Source organism: Toxorhynchites rutilus, chromosome 2, assembly GCF_029784135.1.
Source record: "Toxorhynchites rutilus septentrionalis strain SRP chromosome 2, ASM2978413v1, whole genome shotgun sequence".
In the NCBI taxonomy this organism is placed as follows: Eukaryota; Metazoa; Arthropoda; class Insecta; order Diptera; family Culicidae; genus Toxorhynchites; species Toxorhynchites rutilus.
Window position 1 is genome coordinate 318026167 of NC_073745.1, and position 19109 is coordinate 318045275.

A 19109-nucleotide genomic window follows, 5' to 3' on the forward strand; every position below is an offset into this window, starting at 1 on the left:
GAGGAGATCAATCATCGCTAGAAGACAGCTGCGATTCACGACCTACCTTCTAGCGATTTCGTGGCTTAGAAACTTGGAACGTTCGAAAGAAATCGGCAGTCGAACGGGTTTCCATTGCGTTCGAAACCGCTATTTCGTTTCGAAGCGAAACAGATCGAATGAAATGCAAAACCAGAATAGGCGTGTGTAACTAGACAATAAAGAGTAATCGAAAAACGAATTTTTAATCCCAGAACATCAATTTTCATTTCATGAAAAACAAGAGCTCCGCTACAGCTTTCGGCGCCATCTCACACGGAATTAGTCCATCTTTGTTTTTACTCTTCAAATCTGCTCCATGACGAACCAGCAGTTCCACCACTTCCCATTCACTCTCCTTGAAAGCCAGATGAAGTGCAGTATTTTCATCCTCATCCAGCGTATTTATCTCTGCACCATGGTCTAGCAAAAGTTGAACAGTATCAACAGCATCATGGCCATACCACCTCACCCACGAAAACCCTCGAACAAACGTCAACAGCGCATTTCGACCCCAATCATTGCAAATGTTCAAATCTATGCCTTTCGAAAGCAGTCGTTTTACAATATGGATATTCGATTCTTCCATGTAGCTGAGCAGTCCGATGATTGGAGTGTAGTTATTCTCACCTTGGTATATAGTCCAAATCGTGATCAAATTCCAGGAACTTCTCGGCGACAAAATTGAAAGCGCCCGAACAAGCTTTGGCGAACACTTTAGAAGCTTCTTCTCGGGAATTTTCAAAAATCGAATCGAAAATTACTCTAGTCGTTTCTGGGTTCTCTTCAAGAAAATCCTGATAATCACAACTGAAGAAATCCCGATTTCTGTACATCATCGGTTCGAGATATGTGTGAGCGTGTTCCTTGAAGGTTGGAAATTTGTGGACTAGCGGAAGTAATGTTTGCACCATCCAGGTGTTTCTCTCCAGTAAATGTCGCTGGAGGGCGGTTTCGCCGTTGCAATTCACCACATCAAGTTCGATACCATGTTGTCTAAGTGACCCTAAAAGAGAGGAGTCTCTAATGAGGAAAATGGCTGTGTCGCCATCTTTGGTGCGTTGGTTTATATTTGCTCCACACTCAATTACTCGCTCCAACAGTGTGAGTACGACGTTTTCGTCCCCATGAAGACCGCAAACTCGATGTAGAACGGAATATCCTGCTGAGTTGATACGATGGACTAGATGCTGGTGCTCTGGATGGCGGTCAATGATGAAATTGAACATTTCAACGCTCTGCACATAATGGATGGTTTGATTGCCTTCGTCATCTGATGTATCCAAATCGAATCCAGCTTCGAGTAATCGGATGACCAACGGTAAGTTATCTTTTTCGGTTACCTTATGTAGAATTGTTTCACCATTTGGCCCCCTAGCAGTTAATATCTCTGTGCCAATTGGTTCTTCTGATATTCCGATGAGTTTATCCATAACGAGATCCAAATCTAAAATCACACATTCTTAATTATATTAGTTTAAATTCTAAATATCAAATTATCTGTACCTTTTTCCACAACTTCTCGTGTAGTTTTCTCAATGAGCTTAGCATATTTTGGGAATAAATCGTATAACGGGCAATACTGATTGTAAAATATTTCGGGATAATATTTCCAACATATCACTTCCTCTTCCAATTTGCTCGAATCTTTCTCCAAGAATTCTAAATGATTGTCCAGAATGAACCGAGCTGTCTCATGGTGACTCTCGGAAATAGCATCACGTAGAATATAAAATGCTTCTTCTGTCTCGAAATATGTTTTAACTGTCGGATTTTGTGCATAAATATCTTGAAGGAATTCCACAAACTGCCATCTAATCATATTGTGTAACATTTTTGTGCTACCACCATGTACTGCTAGTCCAAGCAATTCTGGATTGTCCCGTATTCCAGCGAAGCAATAGTCTAGTGCAAGTTTGCGATACAATACTTGTCCTAATATAGTTACATACTCTCCTTGATAGGATAAGTCTAATTTATATTTTACGATATATTTTTCTACAATTTTCTCCAGTGGTCCCGATCGAAGGCTTGTGGAAATTGAACTAGACAACTCTTCATCCTCAAAACAAAATATGTTATTAAACGCTTCTGATTCATCTTGGTCAAAATATTTGCACCGATAAGCAATCATTTTTTCCAGCACAAACTCAAACATATCCACATTGTTCTTCTGCATTAGCACAAATAATACATTCTGATAACGAGTATTCGTTGGGTTCCCTCTCATTGCTCGATTCCGGGGAATGAGAAAGCGGACTCGCTAGCTAAGGTGGGCGCTTCAGAAGGCACACTTTTTGAAAGGCAAATTGCTTATAACGAATTTTTTCACATTCCTCGTCAGGACACACTCGTTAGTTGGCAGCGCATGTGGAGTGAAGATGAGTTCGGTCGCTGGTTACACACGATTATCCCTAAGGTTTCGACGAAAGCTTGGTTTAAGGGATTGAATGTAGGTCGTGATTTCATTCGCGTGATATCTCGGCTTATGTCCAATCACTACAACCTAAACGCGCATCTCTATCGCATTGGGCTCGCAGCAAACAATCTTTGTGATTGAGGCGATGGCTACCACGACATCGAGCATGTTGTCTGGTCGTGTATCCGGCTCCATGCTGCTCGCTCTCAGCTCTCTAGAGCACTGAGAGCAAAAGGCAGACAATCGGATATCCCCGTCCGGGATATCTTAGGTAGCCGTGATCCTGATCTTCTGCTTCATCTATACCTGTTCCTCAGAAACGCCGATGTCAACGTTTCATGATGTTTCCTTCGTTGTGTCCCTGTTTCATATCCCTCCTATCCGATCTATAAACTTTTACTTAGTCGCGGCAATACATACACACACTCTTTACAGATACACGGGCCAAAGGTTGTGCAGTCCACTGATCATTCAACAAGAGCCAAAGGTTGTACCGCTCATGACAACTCTACACGTGCTGATGTTTGCGCCGGCTAGTGACCATTCTATCCTGGATTCCTCGAGTCGAGAAGACGCACCACGCTAGATATGGGGTACAGACTAGGGGGGCGTTGCTGATTAATGGTCAGCTGCATCCCAAAAGGAAGTATCCCGTGTCGGGCACAGGTACAGAGCATTGGAGACAGCAACATCACAATTACGAAAACACTTGTAATACTAACCTCGAGCCAACCGCGAGAATCGGTTACATATTACTAACATAGTTATAAGGCAAACATTGTCGAAATATTGAACTCCCGGCCCCGTCAGGTTGACGCCATATGAGCCTTAATAAAAATTTATATTTTGGATAAAAAAATAAAAAAAAAACGAGTATTCGATGCGGTAAAATCGAAATGATCGAAGTGTTCGGTTAACAACCACCGAATGGTGTTCCTCTGCAAAGTTTGACATGCCAGAATAAGTGGATTATGATTCGATATAGCTATGGGGGCTCCCAAGTCGAAGAGTCGTCCAATAACGTTCATATTTCCACGTGAGGCAGCTGTCTCCATAAAAGTTTCCACTTGCCCATCCACTCCGGTATAATTCCATGTGAGGAATCCGTTGGGAATCAAATCTCTCAGCAGATGGAACGCATCGAGGTACTTATTCTCATTCGGGACGATAACAGCTACCACTTCACCGTTTACTTCATGTCGTAACAGAACAAATATTGCCTCAGTGAGACCGGAAGATATGTCATTATCCTCTTCAAGTTTTTGACGTAGGATTACGTCTTTCGGGAACATACTGGGGTACAAATTGAAAATCGAAAATCGAGCACATCGTAAAAATTGTCCAATTTCAAACGCTTGTTGCTCAGTCATTTCATGATGGATTGATGAAATTTTTGCGTCAATCGATTTCGGCTCTCCATAACAATTTTTTATATTGAATGAAATAATATATGTCATGAAACTAACCATCGAACAATTGAAAAATCTGAACCCCTATCCTAACGGAAATATCCACTTCTGATTGATCGAAATTAACGACACCCTAACAGAGACATCAAAACTATGATGCCTGGGGGAAATCGGCATTGCAAATACATGAAAGTAGGAGGAGCTTTTGTTCCCACCGAAATGTGTTCCCTAACAGAGACATCAAAACCAGGGTACTCGGAGGAAATCGGCATTGTAAATATATGCAAGTCGGGGGCATTTTTATATTGCAAGTGAGGGGAGTGAAACGATTAATTCTAGCAAATTAAATTTAAATTTGGAACTTTTATGTTGGTTGCTTCGTGAAATTTCATATCAATGACCGATCGTGTATTGTGAAAAACACAACAAGTGTAAGTGTAAAATTGTATATGGTAACAGTTGTGTTAAAAATGACTTGATAAATGAAACGGTTTATTTCAATTTTCATAAATAAAAACCAAGGTGTTCCCGCTCGAGAACAGGTCGTTCGGTTTAAGCTGTCTGTTCATTTTCACTCAAGGAAAGTTCACACTGCGAGAAAAGTTGGAAAAGTGAAAAAAATATTCGAAAGAGTGATTTCTCATATACTCTACATATAGTATGAGGTGTAGTTAGTCCAATTACAATTCGCATTGGGTTAAATAAACACTAAAGTAAAAATTATAAAAGAAAATTACCTTTGTTTTGTTGTTTTCTCTATATTGAAGTAACAAGTTTTTACTGATGAGAAAAATTGATGATTGTGTTCGGTATTGATAATTATCATATATAACATTGATGAGTTTGAGGCATCTCGTCTATGGTCACAGAGGGTGGTTTTCATCATATCTCATTCCACTTCGGCAATTCAAATTTTGAACCCCGACGGCGTGAATTTTTATTTTTTACCCACCAAGGAAACCTTCTCGGATCTGGCGGCAATCCAAAATTTCGACAGTCGTCAATGGTAGCTTTTTAAACTTGTCAATTCCATTACTCTCAACTCATTCGTTTCGGTTATCACACCTTCAATTTTTAACTACATGAGCGGGAATATAAAGGCGATGTTCCAACGTGAAGTGCTCTCCGACAACAATCTGGTTGTCGTGTTTCCATCCAATCACGACAACCCGCAGTTTGTTTGGTCTAACCTTCGAAATTTCAGTCGTGAAGGTATACCCGGTGTTCCCACATGTACAGATTTATCTGGAAAGGTACAGATTTTCACGATTTTTTCATGCAGATTCTGTACATTATAGATTACATATTTTTATTCTAAAGGACAGATAAGTACAGATTTGTTGTGTGTGAAATTTATAAGGCTGTGTGAAATTTTATAAGGTTACTGGACAAGAGCTTCTCGACAGTTAATTATACAACTTCGTACAACCTCCAATTTTTGACGTAGGATTACGTCTTTCGGGAACATATTGGGGTACAAATTGAAAATCGAGAATCGAGCACCTCGCGAAAATTGTCCAATTTCAAACGATTATTGCTCAATCATTTTATGATGGATTGATGAAATTTTTGCGTCAATCGATTTCGGCACTTTTTTATATTGAATAAAATAATATATATCATTAAACTAACTATCAAACAATTGAAAAATCTCAACCCCTATCCTAACGGAAATATCCACTTCTGATTGGTCGAAATTGACGACACATGCGGCGGTTCCCTAACAGAGACATCAAAACCAAGCTGCCTAGGGGAAATCGACATTGCAAATACATGAAAGTAGGGGGAGCTTTTGCTCCCGCCGAGATGTGTTCCCAAACAGAGACATCAAAACCAAGCTGCCTGATGGAAATCGGCATTGCAAATACATGAAAGTCGGGGGCATTTTTATATTGCAAGTAAGAAGAGTGATACGAATAATTCTAGCAAAAAAAATTTAAATTTGGAACTTTAATGTTGGTTGCTTCGTGAAACTCCATATCAATGTCCGATCGTGTATTGTGAAAAATTTAGCACAAGGGTAGGTGTAAAATTGTATACGATAGCCGTTGTGTTAACCCTTTCCCGTACAACATAGAGTCTCACTACACATAGTACATATAGTATTAGGTGTACATATAGTATTAGGTATTGTTAGTCCAATTAAAATTCGCATTGGGTTGAATAAACAATCACAAAGAAAAATTTATAAAGAAAATTACCTTTCCCATTTCAAATATATTTTCGCTATATTAAAGTAACATGTTTTTACTTATAAGAAAAATTGATAATTGTGTTCGGTATTAATAATTATCTTATATTACATTGGTGATTTCTTTTTTCTTTATTTCATCAATACATATCACAAGAGGCATCTCGTCTAGGATCATAGAGGGCGGTTCTCATCATATCTCGTTCCACTTCGGTATCCTTTATCTGATACGCACCATCCAACGACTGTTTATCATCCTTCTGTCATCATCACCCGTTGAACACTGGTGGAATGAACAAACAATACCCAACAACCAAACAAAACGGCGCTTTTCAGATCCACCTAATCATTATCAAAGAGTTTAAGGATGTAATTATCCAAAATCAACAGATAACCTAACGGAATCCTACGTCAATTATGCGGTCGTGTCTCGGACACAACCCACCTGTGACTTTTTCGCCATACGACACTGGTCCTCATCAAGGCTGATCAGAATGGTTTTCTTGAGCCATATTTTATCATTCGGATTCCAGTTGAATTTGAATATCATATGCCTTTCAATTTTATCAAAATCGGTCTGATACGCTACCAGCAGTGCTTTCACCATTCATTCAAATTTGAATGAACGAACCGTAAAACAGTTCAGTTGCTTTAAAGCTCTCACACTAACGTACCAAGCAACTGCTGTTCGCGCTGAAGATACCACACGAGAAATAAAAGTGAGAACGATTGTGTCCATCCATATGTGCTGAAGAATTTGTACTCATAACGCTAAAATGTCGTGAGACTATTTGGAAGAGAGTCTAGCAATTCTTTTTTATCCCCTGAACGTAGGCTGTAAGCAGTATATTTGGTTCAGTAGCATATGAGATTCACGTACCAGTTTGCAGTTGAATCATTCAAATTCAGTGTGTGCTACTGAATTTGAATGCAAATAATTCCTCAAGCGTATTTCATTTGAGCCAGCTAGAATCTATATTTTAGAAATGCGCGCGATCCGTGTGTCGCACTTTTTGTATTAATATCGTCGACATTATTTTGAAGAGAAGGTACTCCTTCATATGTTTTGAGTTTAAGTTTATGTGAATATAATGTGATGATTGGGTGAGCGATGCAATGTTCGATAAATTATAAGATATTTTCATTCTCACTTGAATTACTGTATAATTATCTTTAATGATATTTCATAACTTAACGTTCATACGTTATATACTGGATTGATATGTAATATTACTCCTTCCACCAAGAAATTTACGGTAGACAACACTGTACATATTTGTTGTATTTCGCTGTACGAGGAATGTATTCACGTGAATAAAGCAAGCAGTAAACTTACCTCAAAACTTCGAATTCATTGCAATATCGTGTAATAGGAACGATATAATGTATTTTCTAACAAACTTGTCTATGTCTTTCTGTAACTTCGATTATGTTTTTAATAAAAACGCGCATCGATAATGACAAGTTTTATTAACAAATCGTTTAAAAATTAAATGTTTAGATTTATACTCTTGGAATTATTGCTTGAAATAACAATCAATTGTTTTGAAACTACTATGCGAAGCAGTATGTCGTTGTTGTTCTGGACATCGCGTATAGCAGTTTCTCTATAGTTTTCAACAGCGTTTCATACTTTCTTACAGTTTCGAAATTTGCTAATATACATACCGAACCTTTTACGAACTTTGAACTGTATATAATCGAATTCTGTATTTTATCGAGTCAAAAACATTGTTCTATTCGTTTTTTATGCATATATTTTGGTTTTTTTGTAATATAAAAGTAGAATTTAATTTTTTGATTCATTTCTTAAAGTCACACCTTTCTCATACGAAAAAAATAAATTTATTCAGAATCTCTCAGGAGATGATAGACGATCATATTTGATGAGAAAAATCCTTCTACGCATATGTTTGAATTTCAACAATGACAGAGTTATAGAACTTTTTGTTGTTTCAGGCTCTGTTGCCTCTAACTGGATCTACATTAAAAAGTACGCTAAAGAATAAAGTACTGGAACATCTAAATTAGTGTATTTAAATAACATTTTGGAAGTGAAAAACTTAAAAGTTGGTAATTTTCAATATGTTATTATTAGTTTTATCCCAGAAATTAATATAAACATTATTGTTTCTATCGATTGGATTAAAGTTCTCTAGTTCTCTACAATTTGTTCTTCGACACCCAACTTCTGTCTTTCTTAATTTTGCTGCAATATCGATATAAAAAATTCCTGGTAAAAATTCAACTAAATCTTCAAAAGTCACGATTTTCACCCCACTGTACTTATAATAGGCACTTATATTTCACCTTAACATTAAAAGGTAACTTTTTTTTCGAAATAAGTCATATTCGAAACATTAAAAAAATATTTCTCTTTCAAACTGTATACAGTTTCGAGTCCAAAATTGTATATCGAATAACTTTTTTGGGTCAGGTTTGTCAAGTTGTGCCTTTCATCAAACTCTACCATGCCTAATAGAAGTATAAGGAATGGCTTTGTTCTGATACTGTATATAAGTTTATGTCAATACATGCAACACCAAAGCGCTTATCTTCGCGTACTAAAGTTTTTTACTTTTTAAAAAGCGCACTAACGCACCAGTTTCCGGTTTGCAGTTGAAAAGGAAAATGTAATCCGTGTTACATTCCTAAATGAAACAACATAGCCCAACTATTGAAGTTCAAAAATTATGATGATTTTCTGAAAAACCTATTTTGGTGGAGATAATTCTAGCCCAAAACCATTGTTAGGTAGATTAACTTGTTATAAATAGAATTTTTGAACTAACATTAATAGTTCAAGTTTCATATTATTACCTGAAAGATACGTAACGTTCAAATAAAATGTTATGACATTAAAAGTTTAATAAACTTCACGTTTAAGCCTAGTAGTTTGCTGTGAATAAAATAAATGCGAAACTAGAAAAATGCTTCAATTCAATTCTCCTCCCGTGCACCATATGTGCAGCCAAGGCTCGGCCACAGCCCGCTAAGAGAGCACAAGCGCCTGTATTTAGTTTACAGCTGTGAGTGGATGACGTCCACAAGTATGTATCATAGCGAATAGAAGAAAGAATGAGCTTAGAATGCTCGAGCTCCTCTTTTAAAATTCAAGCTTCAAATGTTGATGGTTCACCGATGTCGATGGCAGTGAATCAAGGCAATTCGCCTGGCACCGTAGTGTTGAATGGTTCAAAGGGAGCAACGTACATGAATGAGAAAACGAATGAAGGGCATATGCTCATATCCAGTTCATTCAAAATCCAAGCACTGGCTACCAGCAATGCATTGATCCGTATTTTATCACCACTCTTGATAGCTTTATGTAGCATCGTTTTGCCTCCTTTTTTTGGTTTGTATATATTCACCGCTGAATCTGCGATCCGCGTTGATATGTCCTCTTCCTTCTCGAAATCATCGTTCTGCAGAGGATGAGTCCCACCATCGAATAAATCGTCGAACAATCCAAACCCCAGTAAGTTTTCCATTTTGATACACTCTTTATTAACTTTTGTAATTCAATTATCCGTTCAGTTGATTCTCGTTTCCCGGCACAATCGTGAATACACTGCAGATACGCAAGCCGCATTTATAAACCATATTCAATTTCACAATGTTGTGGACGAAGCGCGAGTAAACAAAATGTGTGCAGCGATACAGATTCAAAAATATACACAGATATCGACAGCATGACTCACCTGGAAAGGAAATCTAACGTAAATCAAATGACAATACATATATCTAGCTTGAACAGCGTAGAAGTGCACCATGAATTGAATTCTGTACTGTTGTTATAAAAGCTTAAAAGATAATGTCTGGTATATCGTAACCGGAATAGCAGATATTCGGCGATTTGGCTAGATCGAAACATTGGGCCCTATTACAGAAATCGAATCGAGGATTCGATACAATCACTATCACTATCACATCGAGTAAAATCTGGAATTATAGAAATCGAGGAAAACTGCTCGATTTGTTACTCTGCTCGAGGGTCAATGCTGGTGCTGAAATATTTTGAAACGAGTTTGAAATGTTTCACAAAGCACTATAGAAAGGATGCCAAATCTTTTTTTGATACATCTGGTATGAAAATTATAAATATCTATATTTCCAAAAGTGTTAATATGGTTATTTTTCGGCGTGAACTGAAATTCCGTCAACGAATGAAGCTTAATAGGCGTAATGCATACATGGATGTGTAATAAAAACGACATCATGGAACAATTTGCTTTACAAAAAATACAATTATAAGAAAATGAACTTCTTCATGTATTCTCACAACTGCAATCTGTGGAATTCCGTAAGGAGCTACGCATGGATTCCACTTTTTTAGCAAAACATTTTTTTGCTATAATTCTATTTAGCGTCGATTTTTTGTTGTAGCGGCGTCAATAGCATTATTGTATTGAGCCACCACCTGTGGCCCTAAATTCTCGCTTATTGTGTGCTTGTGTTTCCTTTATCCTTCAAATCATGTCAATCCAAATCTGTAATTTAAAAAAAAAATCATTATTGTTTTGCAAGACATTTCAGCTTTAGCATATGGTATAGAAAGTTTGGTATAGTATAGCAATAAAAAAGAAAATTTCTGACATAAGTAACACGTAATAATGTAGGCTAGCAGGAATAAGCAATTTTTAGGTAGGATTAGTAATATATTGATAGTAATTCAAAGAATATGATAAAATTTACTTATGAACTTATATGTATCGTAGAAGAAACGCTTACTTTCTGCCATTCTGAACCAAGACGCATTGATGGTCTCAGTGCATTAAGCACCTCACTGAATTTCTCCCACTTTTCCTTAACCGGGATTCTATTTGAACTGCCTCCACAAAAACCTCGAGCAATGTTTACATTCGCTTTTATTGGTTCAACGAGTCGTTCAAACTGCTGGTGATTTGTCTGTCCATTTATTTTCAGCCACTGAAATATACGCTGGAAGTAAGTTCTACATTGTAAATTGTAACATGATTAATATAAATAATGCTGGATTGTACACTTACCTTGTATAGACTATTCTGGCAGCACCGTAAAATAAATACTGATCAAAACAAACGAACATGTGTTGAAAATGGCTTATATCTAAACGTTTTTGAAATGTTTCCCAAAGGGAAATATCAGGGACGCAAACCAAAACAAAATAATTCTCTGAAGATATGCAACAAGCGAACCAAACAACTCGAAAAGTTCTGACACTTGCATCGATAGCTATCACTCGATCGGTGCTATCGAATTGCTCGATTTCTATAATAGTAAAACAGAGCTAACGAGCAAAATTCTTATCGCCTCGATTTCTATAATAGGGCCCATTGACTACGTTATATGTATTAGCACATGTACTTTGAGGATATTCACGTAGAATGTTCATATGAGAAGGTAATTTCAACCCATATGTAATAATTCAAAATGTTGATTCGATCTCAAAGACAATCTTCAAACATCATACTGTTGAAGATTGAACTTTCACATTTACCCTAGTAATGCCCGCTCCGACCTCTTCAATATGATATATAACATTCTTTGTTAACCCTCTTATACATACGAATCGGTCTCTCAAAGCAAAAAATCAATAATTCTGTTGAATTGAACGACTATTAAAAGTGAGTGAAGTTGAAAAAAATATTTTCTGACGATTTTTCATTCAATTATGTCCTTTTCTTAAAATAAACAGGAGAAGGAGGCTCTAACCCCTAAATTTTCCATTTTGCAACGCCCATTAATCACATAAAACTCTTGTTTTTTACGATTGAATCTTTAACTATGTTTTCTACTGGTCGGTGTGGTTCAGGAAAAAAACAGAGGACGAATCGGAAATCCTTTTTTTCCGCCAGGTGGCACTTTTTGGCAGCGAATCTACTCCAAATTGGTCGGAAATCACATAAACCCCCAATTTTTATGATTATGGATGAAAATGACTGACGAACGGAAAACGAATAGAAACTTGTTTTGACTTCCGGTTTGCCGATACTGGCTCTGAATGGTCAGCAACGAAGGAAAACCCCAACGGTTTGAGTACACCCAGGTTTTTTTTACGCGGGGGATACGTTCCTCGTGAAAACGTCATCTGAGAACCCATGTGAGAATAATGATAGGATGCGGCACTAATTTCCGTCATAAACACTAAATTTAATTCAAAAGGTTTAAATGTTGAACATCGGCATGTGATATTGAGATAACGGGCCCTATTATAGAAATCGAGGCGATAAGAATTTTGCTCGTTAGCTCTGTTTTACTATTATAGAAATCGAGCAATTCGATAGCACCGAGCGAGTGATAGCTATCGATGCAAGTGTCAGAACTTTTCGAGTTGTTTGGTTCGCTTGTTGCATATCTTCAGAGAATTATTTTGTTTTGGTTTGCGTCCCTGATATTTTCCTTTGGGAAACATTTCAGAAACGCTTAGATATATGCAATTTTCAACACATATTCGTTTGTTTTGTTCAGTATTTGTTTTACGGTGCTGCCAGAATAGGCTATATAAGGTAAGTGTACAATCCAGCATTATTTATATAAATCATGTTACAATTTACAATGCAGAACCTACTTCCAGCGTATATTTCAGTGGCTGAAAATGAATGGACAGACAAATCACAAGCAGTTTGAACGACTCGTTGAACCAATAAAAGCGAATGTAAACATTGCTCGAGGTTTTTGTGGAGTCAGTTCAAATAGAATCCCGGTTAAGGAAAATTGGGATAAATTCAGTGAGGAGCTTAATGCACTGAGACAATCAATGCGTCTTGGTTCAGAATGGCAGAAAGTAAGTGTTTCTTCTATGATATGATGAACTTCCATGATATGATAAACTTCTTCTATGATGAGCTTCATAAGTAAATTTTATTACTATCAACCGAATTTCCTACCTAAAAATTGCTTATTCCTGCTAGCGTACATTATTACGTGTTACTTATGTCAGAAATTTTCTTTTTTATTGCTATACTATACCAAACTTTCTATACCATATGCTAAAGCTGAAATGTCTTGCAAAACAATAATGATTTTTTTTTTAATTATAGATTTGGATTGACATGATATGAAGGGTAAAGGAAACACTAGCACAATATAAGCGAGAATTTAGGGCCACAGGTGGTACCCAATACAATAAAGCTATTGACGCCGCTACAACAAGAAATCGACGCTAAAAGAGAAACACATGCAACAAAATTGTTTTGCTAAAAAAGTGGAATTCATGCGTGACTTTTTACGGAATTTCATAGATTGCAGTTGTGAGAATACATGATTTTTCATTTTTATTTTCTTCATTCTAATTTTAAACATTTTCTAATAATTGTATTTTTTGTAAAGCAAATTGTTCCATGATGTCGTTTTTATTACACATCCATGTATGCATTATATCTATTAAGCTTCATTCATTGAGGGAATATCAGTTTTTGCCAAAACATGACCATATTGGCACTTTTGGAAATATAGATATTTATAATTTTCATAACAGATGTCTCAAAAAAAGATTTGGCATCCTTTCTATAGTGCTTTGTGAAACATTTCAAACTCGTTTCAAAGTATTTCAGCATGACCACTGACATTCGAGCAGAGTAACGAATCGAGCTGTTTTCCTCGATTTCTATAATTCCACATTTTACTCGGTGTGATAGTGATAGTGATTGTATCGAATCCTCGATTCGATTTCTATAATAGGGCCCAATATTACATCACATACGGCGTTGAAATTCGATAGGGATAGTTGTTCATTTTGTATCTCCTAAAGGAATACGATATCTAGTTCCAGCATTCGTACAAAAATCCGAAGTGCGTCTCTCTTCGTTGCGTTCGTTATCATGTTTACACTGCTAAGCGCAAAAAAATCCATCCACCCCCATTTGAAAAAAAGTGTCCAAAAATCAAAATTTTTCAAAAATTAATACTACGTAAAAGTAGGTACAGTGACTCAAAACCGTAATCGTACTCCACCATGCAGATCTCTTTTCCCTTCTTTTGGAAGTCGAAAACAAGCTTTCGGAACATTATATTTAGATAAAGTTATAGTGCCATATGAGAGTTAAAAGGTTTGCTATCTGTTTTCAGAATAATGGTTTTTATTACTCTGAATCTGATTTCGAAGGCGTTGGCAAATTTACGAATTTCATCATTTGTATGGTATCCCTTGTTCATTGCAACTATCTTTAGCTGTTTTTGGCGTTATCTACGTTTTTTTTGTGTATTCGGAGGGAATATTTATGTCATACTCTAAAAGTACCCATTTAGGAACAGAAGTGATTTTCTGTTTTTCTAAAAAATAACTCAACGATACTGGAATGGAAAAATGATCTACAAATTACAGTGACTCATATCTACTTGATTTCGAAGGCATTGGACAATTTCCGAATTCCATCATTAGTATGGTACCCTTTGTACATTGCAACTATCTTTATCTGTTTTTGGCCTTATCGACGAATTTTTTTATGTATTCGGAAGGAATATTTATCAATTTTTCAATCAAGTGTTTTTTAAAATCGTTATTTTTAGAAATTTTATGGTTTCTAAATTTCCTACACAGATAACTTCCTCAATTTTTCACTGGGATTGATGTCGGAAGATTGTGGAGGAATATCAAAAACTTTCGAGTATTTGTAATGTAACCATGTGCGAACTTTATATGTCTTGAGCCCTGGGTCATTGTTTTGGCAAAATTTTAACCCTCGATTCCATCACATTTTGTTGACATTTGGCTTCATATTTTCCTTCGGGACGTTCAAGTAAACATTTTGATCCATTACACCATCGATGAAAACCAAATTGAGCAAACAAAAAGTTTGTAATGTGCCTAGGAAGGTCAACTTGAATGCCCGAGCACAGGGCACAGTAACTCCAATTTGATTATTCCAAACAGCATGAAACACATCAATGTCTTACTGGTGAGATGTTATTTCCGTAGATGGGTCCTAATTTGATATTTTTGACTCCGATGGTTATCGTTTCGTATGGAGAAATCCAACGATGAATTAAACGTAAAAAAAATCTGAATGCAACGTTTAAACATGGTGGTGGAGGGATGGTATGAGGGTGCATGTATGGGCAATTTGGTTTTCATCGATGGCATATTGGATCAGAATATTCACTTGAACAACCTGAAGGAAAATATGAAGCCAAGTGTCAACAAAATGCGATGGAATCGAGGGTTCAAGTTTTGCCAAGACAATGACCCAGGGCTCAATACATATAAAGTTCGCACATGGTCACATTACAATTACTCAAAAGTTATTGATATTCTTCCGCAATCTTTCGACATCAATCCCAGTGAAAAACTGAGGAAATTATCTGTGTAGAAAATTTAGAAACCATTAAATTTCTAAAAATAACGATTTTAAAAACCACTTGATTGAAAAATTGATAAATATTCCTTCCGAATACATAAAAAAATTCGTCGATAAGGCCAAAAACAGATAAAGATAGTTGCAATGAACAAAGGGTACCATACTAATGATGGAATTCGGAAATTGTCCAATGCCTTCGAAATCAAGTAGCGATGAGACACTGTAATTAGTAGATCATTTTTCCATTTCCGTATCGTTGATTTTTTTTTTTTAGAAAAACAGAAAATCAGTTTTGTTCCTAAATGGGTACTTTTAGGGTATGGCATAACAAAATCCACTTCGTGGTTTATTTAAATAAAATAAATAAAATTAAAAACAAACAATGAATGGTTAATAAGATCCCTTTTGGCGTCGATAACCAACTGACATTGTTTTGTCATACTCTCCACGAAGTTCCAGAGGTGTTGGAGATCCAGCTCATCCCAAACCTTCTTCAACGCAGCAAAATAGTTTTGCTGTTTCGTAATGTCAGTTTAGTGTACCCTGTTGTCCAAAATCGCCCATGAATTCTCAATATTTCAATATTCAAGTCGGGCCTTTGGGGTCACACCATTGGTTTGATCCGGGTTTATCGAAAGAATGCTGCTGTTTTCTCGCAGTCGAATGTCGATGTAATCATTGTATTCATAACTAGCTGACACGGCAAATTTCGTCCCTCCCAAAATTTGTTTTTTGTTATCAATACCTTCAAACATTCACGTTTTCTTACTATGAGCAAGTTCATGGGTCAATCGCAGAACTGTTCATTGATTGATCTTTGACCCCGTTGAATCTACCTTTTACTAGAAAATTCCTAGTATTTCTAACAAAACTCATCATTATAATATCAGATTATTTTCAGACACAATTCGCGTTCAATATTTTTCAACCACTTGCAAACAACATGTTTCTCCGTTACATGGAATAAATGTTTTATACAGAAAATATGATAGAATAAAATCATTGACCCAAATCGGACAATTTTTCCCCTCAGAAAGGTGGGAGAGGAGTGTTGAACCACTTTAGAAATGTTTCTTGCCCCCTAAAACCTCGACATGCCAAATTTGGTTCAGTTCTTGAATTATGCAGAAATGTATGCTTCATTTGTATGGCAGCCTCGGCAAGGCCACGAATAGTAAACACATGTGCAAGAACCCCGCTGGGTGCCGGTCTTCCTTGTTATTAATTCTGGCATACGGAAGAGATGTTCCGCACATGGTTTTCTTTAGAGTGCGTCTGACCACGCCTAGAAATTATTATATGTAAAATAGCTAGGTACATAGAAAATAAGACAATTGAATAAAACCAAACGTGCGGCACTTGGGCCGCACAGTCGAGAAAGCTACACCAAACGTAGCAGTTAATTATCTCGATCCGAAAGACTAAAAAGTGACTTGCTTACAAGTGTTTAACCACCGTAAAAATATTTATTGCACCCTAAAACCTCCACATGCCAAATTTAGGTTTCGTTTGCTTAATTAATTCTCGAGTAATGTAGAAATTTGTGTTTAATTTCATCGGTTGAGTTTCACGTCATCGGTCGCTTTTTGGCGAAGTAGCGTTAGGATGACCATTTCCGTTTTAGGGTGATCCAAAAATTACTTGGTTTTACTTTTTTTTCCTAAAACGACTTTTTTCAAAAGTTCATAACTTTTGAACTACTAGACCGATTCTAATGATCGACATATCAAACTAACGCCAATCATCTTTTTAGGCAAAATATTTCAGCTGCAGAAAATTTGAATGTTGTTTCCTTTATTATTTATTGTTTTTTTAATTTATAGTTTTCATGGTCTCGGGACCAAAAGCGCTATATTTTTTTTAAATTTTTCTAGGAAGCTGAGGGTTTTTTCCGTTTTTATGTTATGGTTTTTCAAAGTTAATCGATAATTCGGAATATCATTTTTTTCTCTTTTTCCTATTCTCAAAAATTTATAACTTTTGAACAACGGGAGTGATTTAGATGATCGATTTATCAAATTAAAGCCAATGAGCTAGACTTTTTTGGAAAAATGTTACATTTGTGAAGAAAATGAATTTTGTTTTCGTGATTATTGATTGTATCTGTATTTTATACATTACATAGTTTCGGGACCAAAGACGCTATTTTTTTTATTTTTTTTTCTTGAAAACTGAGGATTTTTTACATAACATATCCAAAAGTCAGAGATGTGTTCTTTTTCGTTTTTAAGTTATGATTTTTCAAAGTTAAGTCTTCGTTCAATATTTCTGGGCGACTATACTGGATCTCTACAACTAGAATCCAATTCATTCACTAGTGTGATATTTTATTCAAAGAAAACTAAGCTAAAGTGCTCATTTGTATCGGTACAGTAGTTCAAAAGTTATGATTTTTTTATAAAAATATTTTTTGGCATAAAATTGAAAAATGATATGATTTATGTAAAAAAACCTCAACTTTCCAGAAAAAAATATGAAAAAAAGAAGCACCCTCTAATTTTTAACCGAGAAAACTATGAAAAACTAACTCAATCAATAATTACAAAAACGAAAATCCATATTTTTCGCAGAAGTAAGTTATTTTCAAAGAAAATAAACTCATTAGCTTTAATTTGATATGTCGACCATCTGTAGACCATCAAGTAGTTCAAAAGTTATAATTTTTTGTAGTGGAAAGAAGGGGTTTTTTCGAACCATCGGTTAACTTTGGAAAATCATATCTGAAAAACGAAAAAAAAACATCTTTGATATCGAGATATGTTTTGTATAATCCCTCAGCTTTCAAGAAAAAAGTTACTGCCATACAAATGAAGCATAAGTTTCTGCATAAATAAAGAACTAAACAAGCAAATGGAACCAAATTTAGTGTATGGAGGTTTTAGGGAGCAATAAATGTTTCTATGGTGGTTCGACATACCTGCCTCCTCTCTAAGGGGAAGGAGACTGCCATACAAATGAAACACAAAATTCTGCATAACTCCAATCAAGCAAATGGAGCCAAATTTGGCACGTGAGGGTTTTTGGGTACGAAATCGTTTCTATGATGGCATAACACCCCTCTCTCCTCTGGAATAGAGAGGGGCTCCCATAAAAATATTACACATAATTCAACCAAACATCACAATTGAAAATTTTCGGAAAACTCTGAAAGAAACTGAGAAAATTCCGAAAATTCAACTCTCATATGTTCTACAATTACAAAGTGACAAGCGTTGTTAGTCCATTTGACGTTTGCGCTAACGAAATTGATCGTTGTTCGAAAGTGGAAATAGATTTAAATGTGATGAAACGCACTCCTATGTCTTCTTCTATTTATACAAAAAAAAAAAGGATCGCCAGATGTGTTGATAAGAGCAGAACTCGAGGAAGGAATTGTTCGATTTGGGGCTGTCTTTATTCTATCATATTTTCTGTATAAAACATTTATTCCATGTAACGGAGAAACATATTATTTGCAAGTGGTTCAAAAATCTTGAACGAGAATTGTGTCTGAAAATAATCAGATCCTATAATGATGAATTTTAGTAGAAGAACTATGTATTTTATAGCAAAAGGTAATTTTAAAGGGTAAATAAGAAGATCAATCAATGAACAGTTCTGCTATTGGACCCATGAACGTGCGCTTAGTAAGAAAACGTTAATGTTTTAAGGTATTGATATAAAAAAAACCATTTTGAGTGGGACCAAGCATGCCGCAAGCTTTTGAATTTTATAAGGTTTAGTTTTTTGTCAGGTTATGTACTTTCCGAACATAGTTGCTTTAAGGCTGTATTCTAGTCTAGAAATATGAATAA

The 19109-nt window shown here is 35.9% G+C and overlaps 1 protein-coding gene across 1 annotated transcript; it reads right to left on the bottom strand.

Moving 5' to 3' along the window:
* Positions 1–244: 244 nt before the first annotated feature.
* LOC129767066 (uncharacterized) lies at positions 245–9528 on the bottom strand. The gene is given in 7 exon segments (XM_055767683.1): positions 245–656; positions 658–1465; positions 1525–2215; positions 3322–3657; positions 6483–6634; positions 6712–6730; positions 9319–9528. Coding segments are annotated over 7 exon segments (2628 nt in total).
* Positions 9529–19109: the final 9581 nt, after the last annotated feature.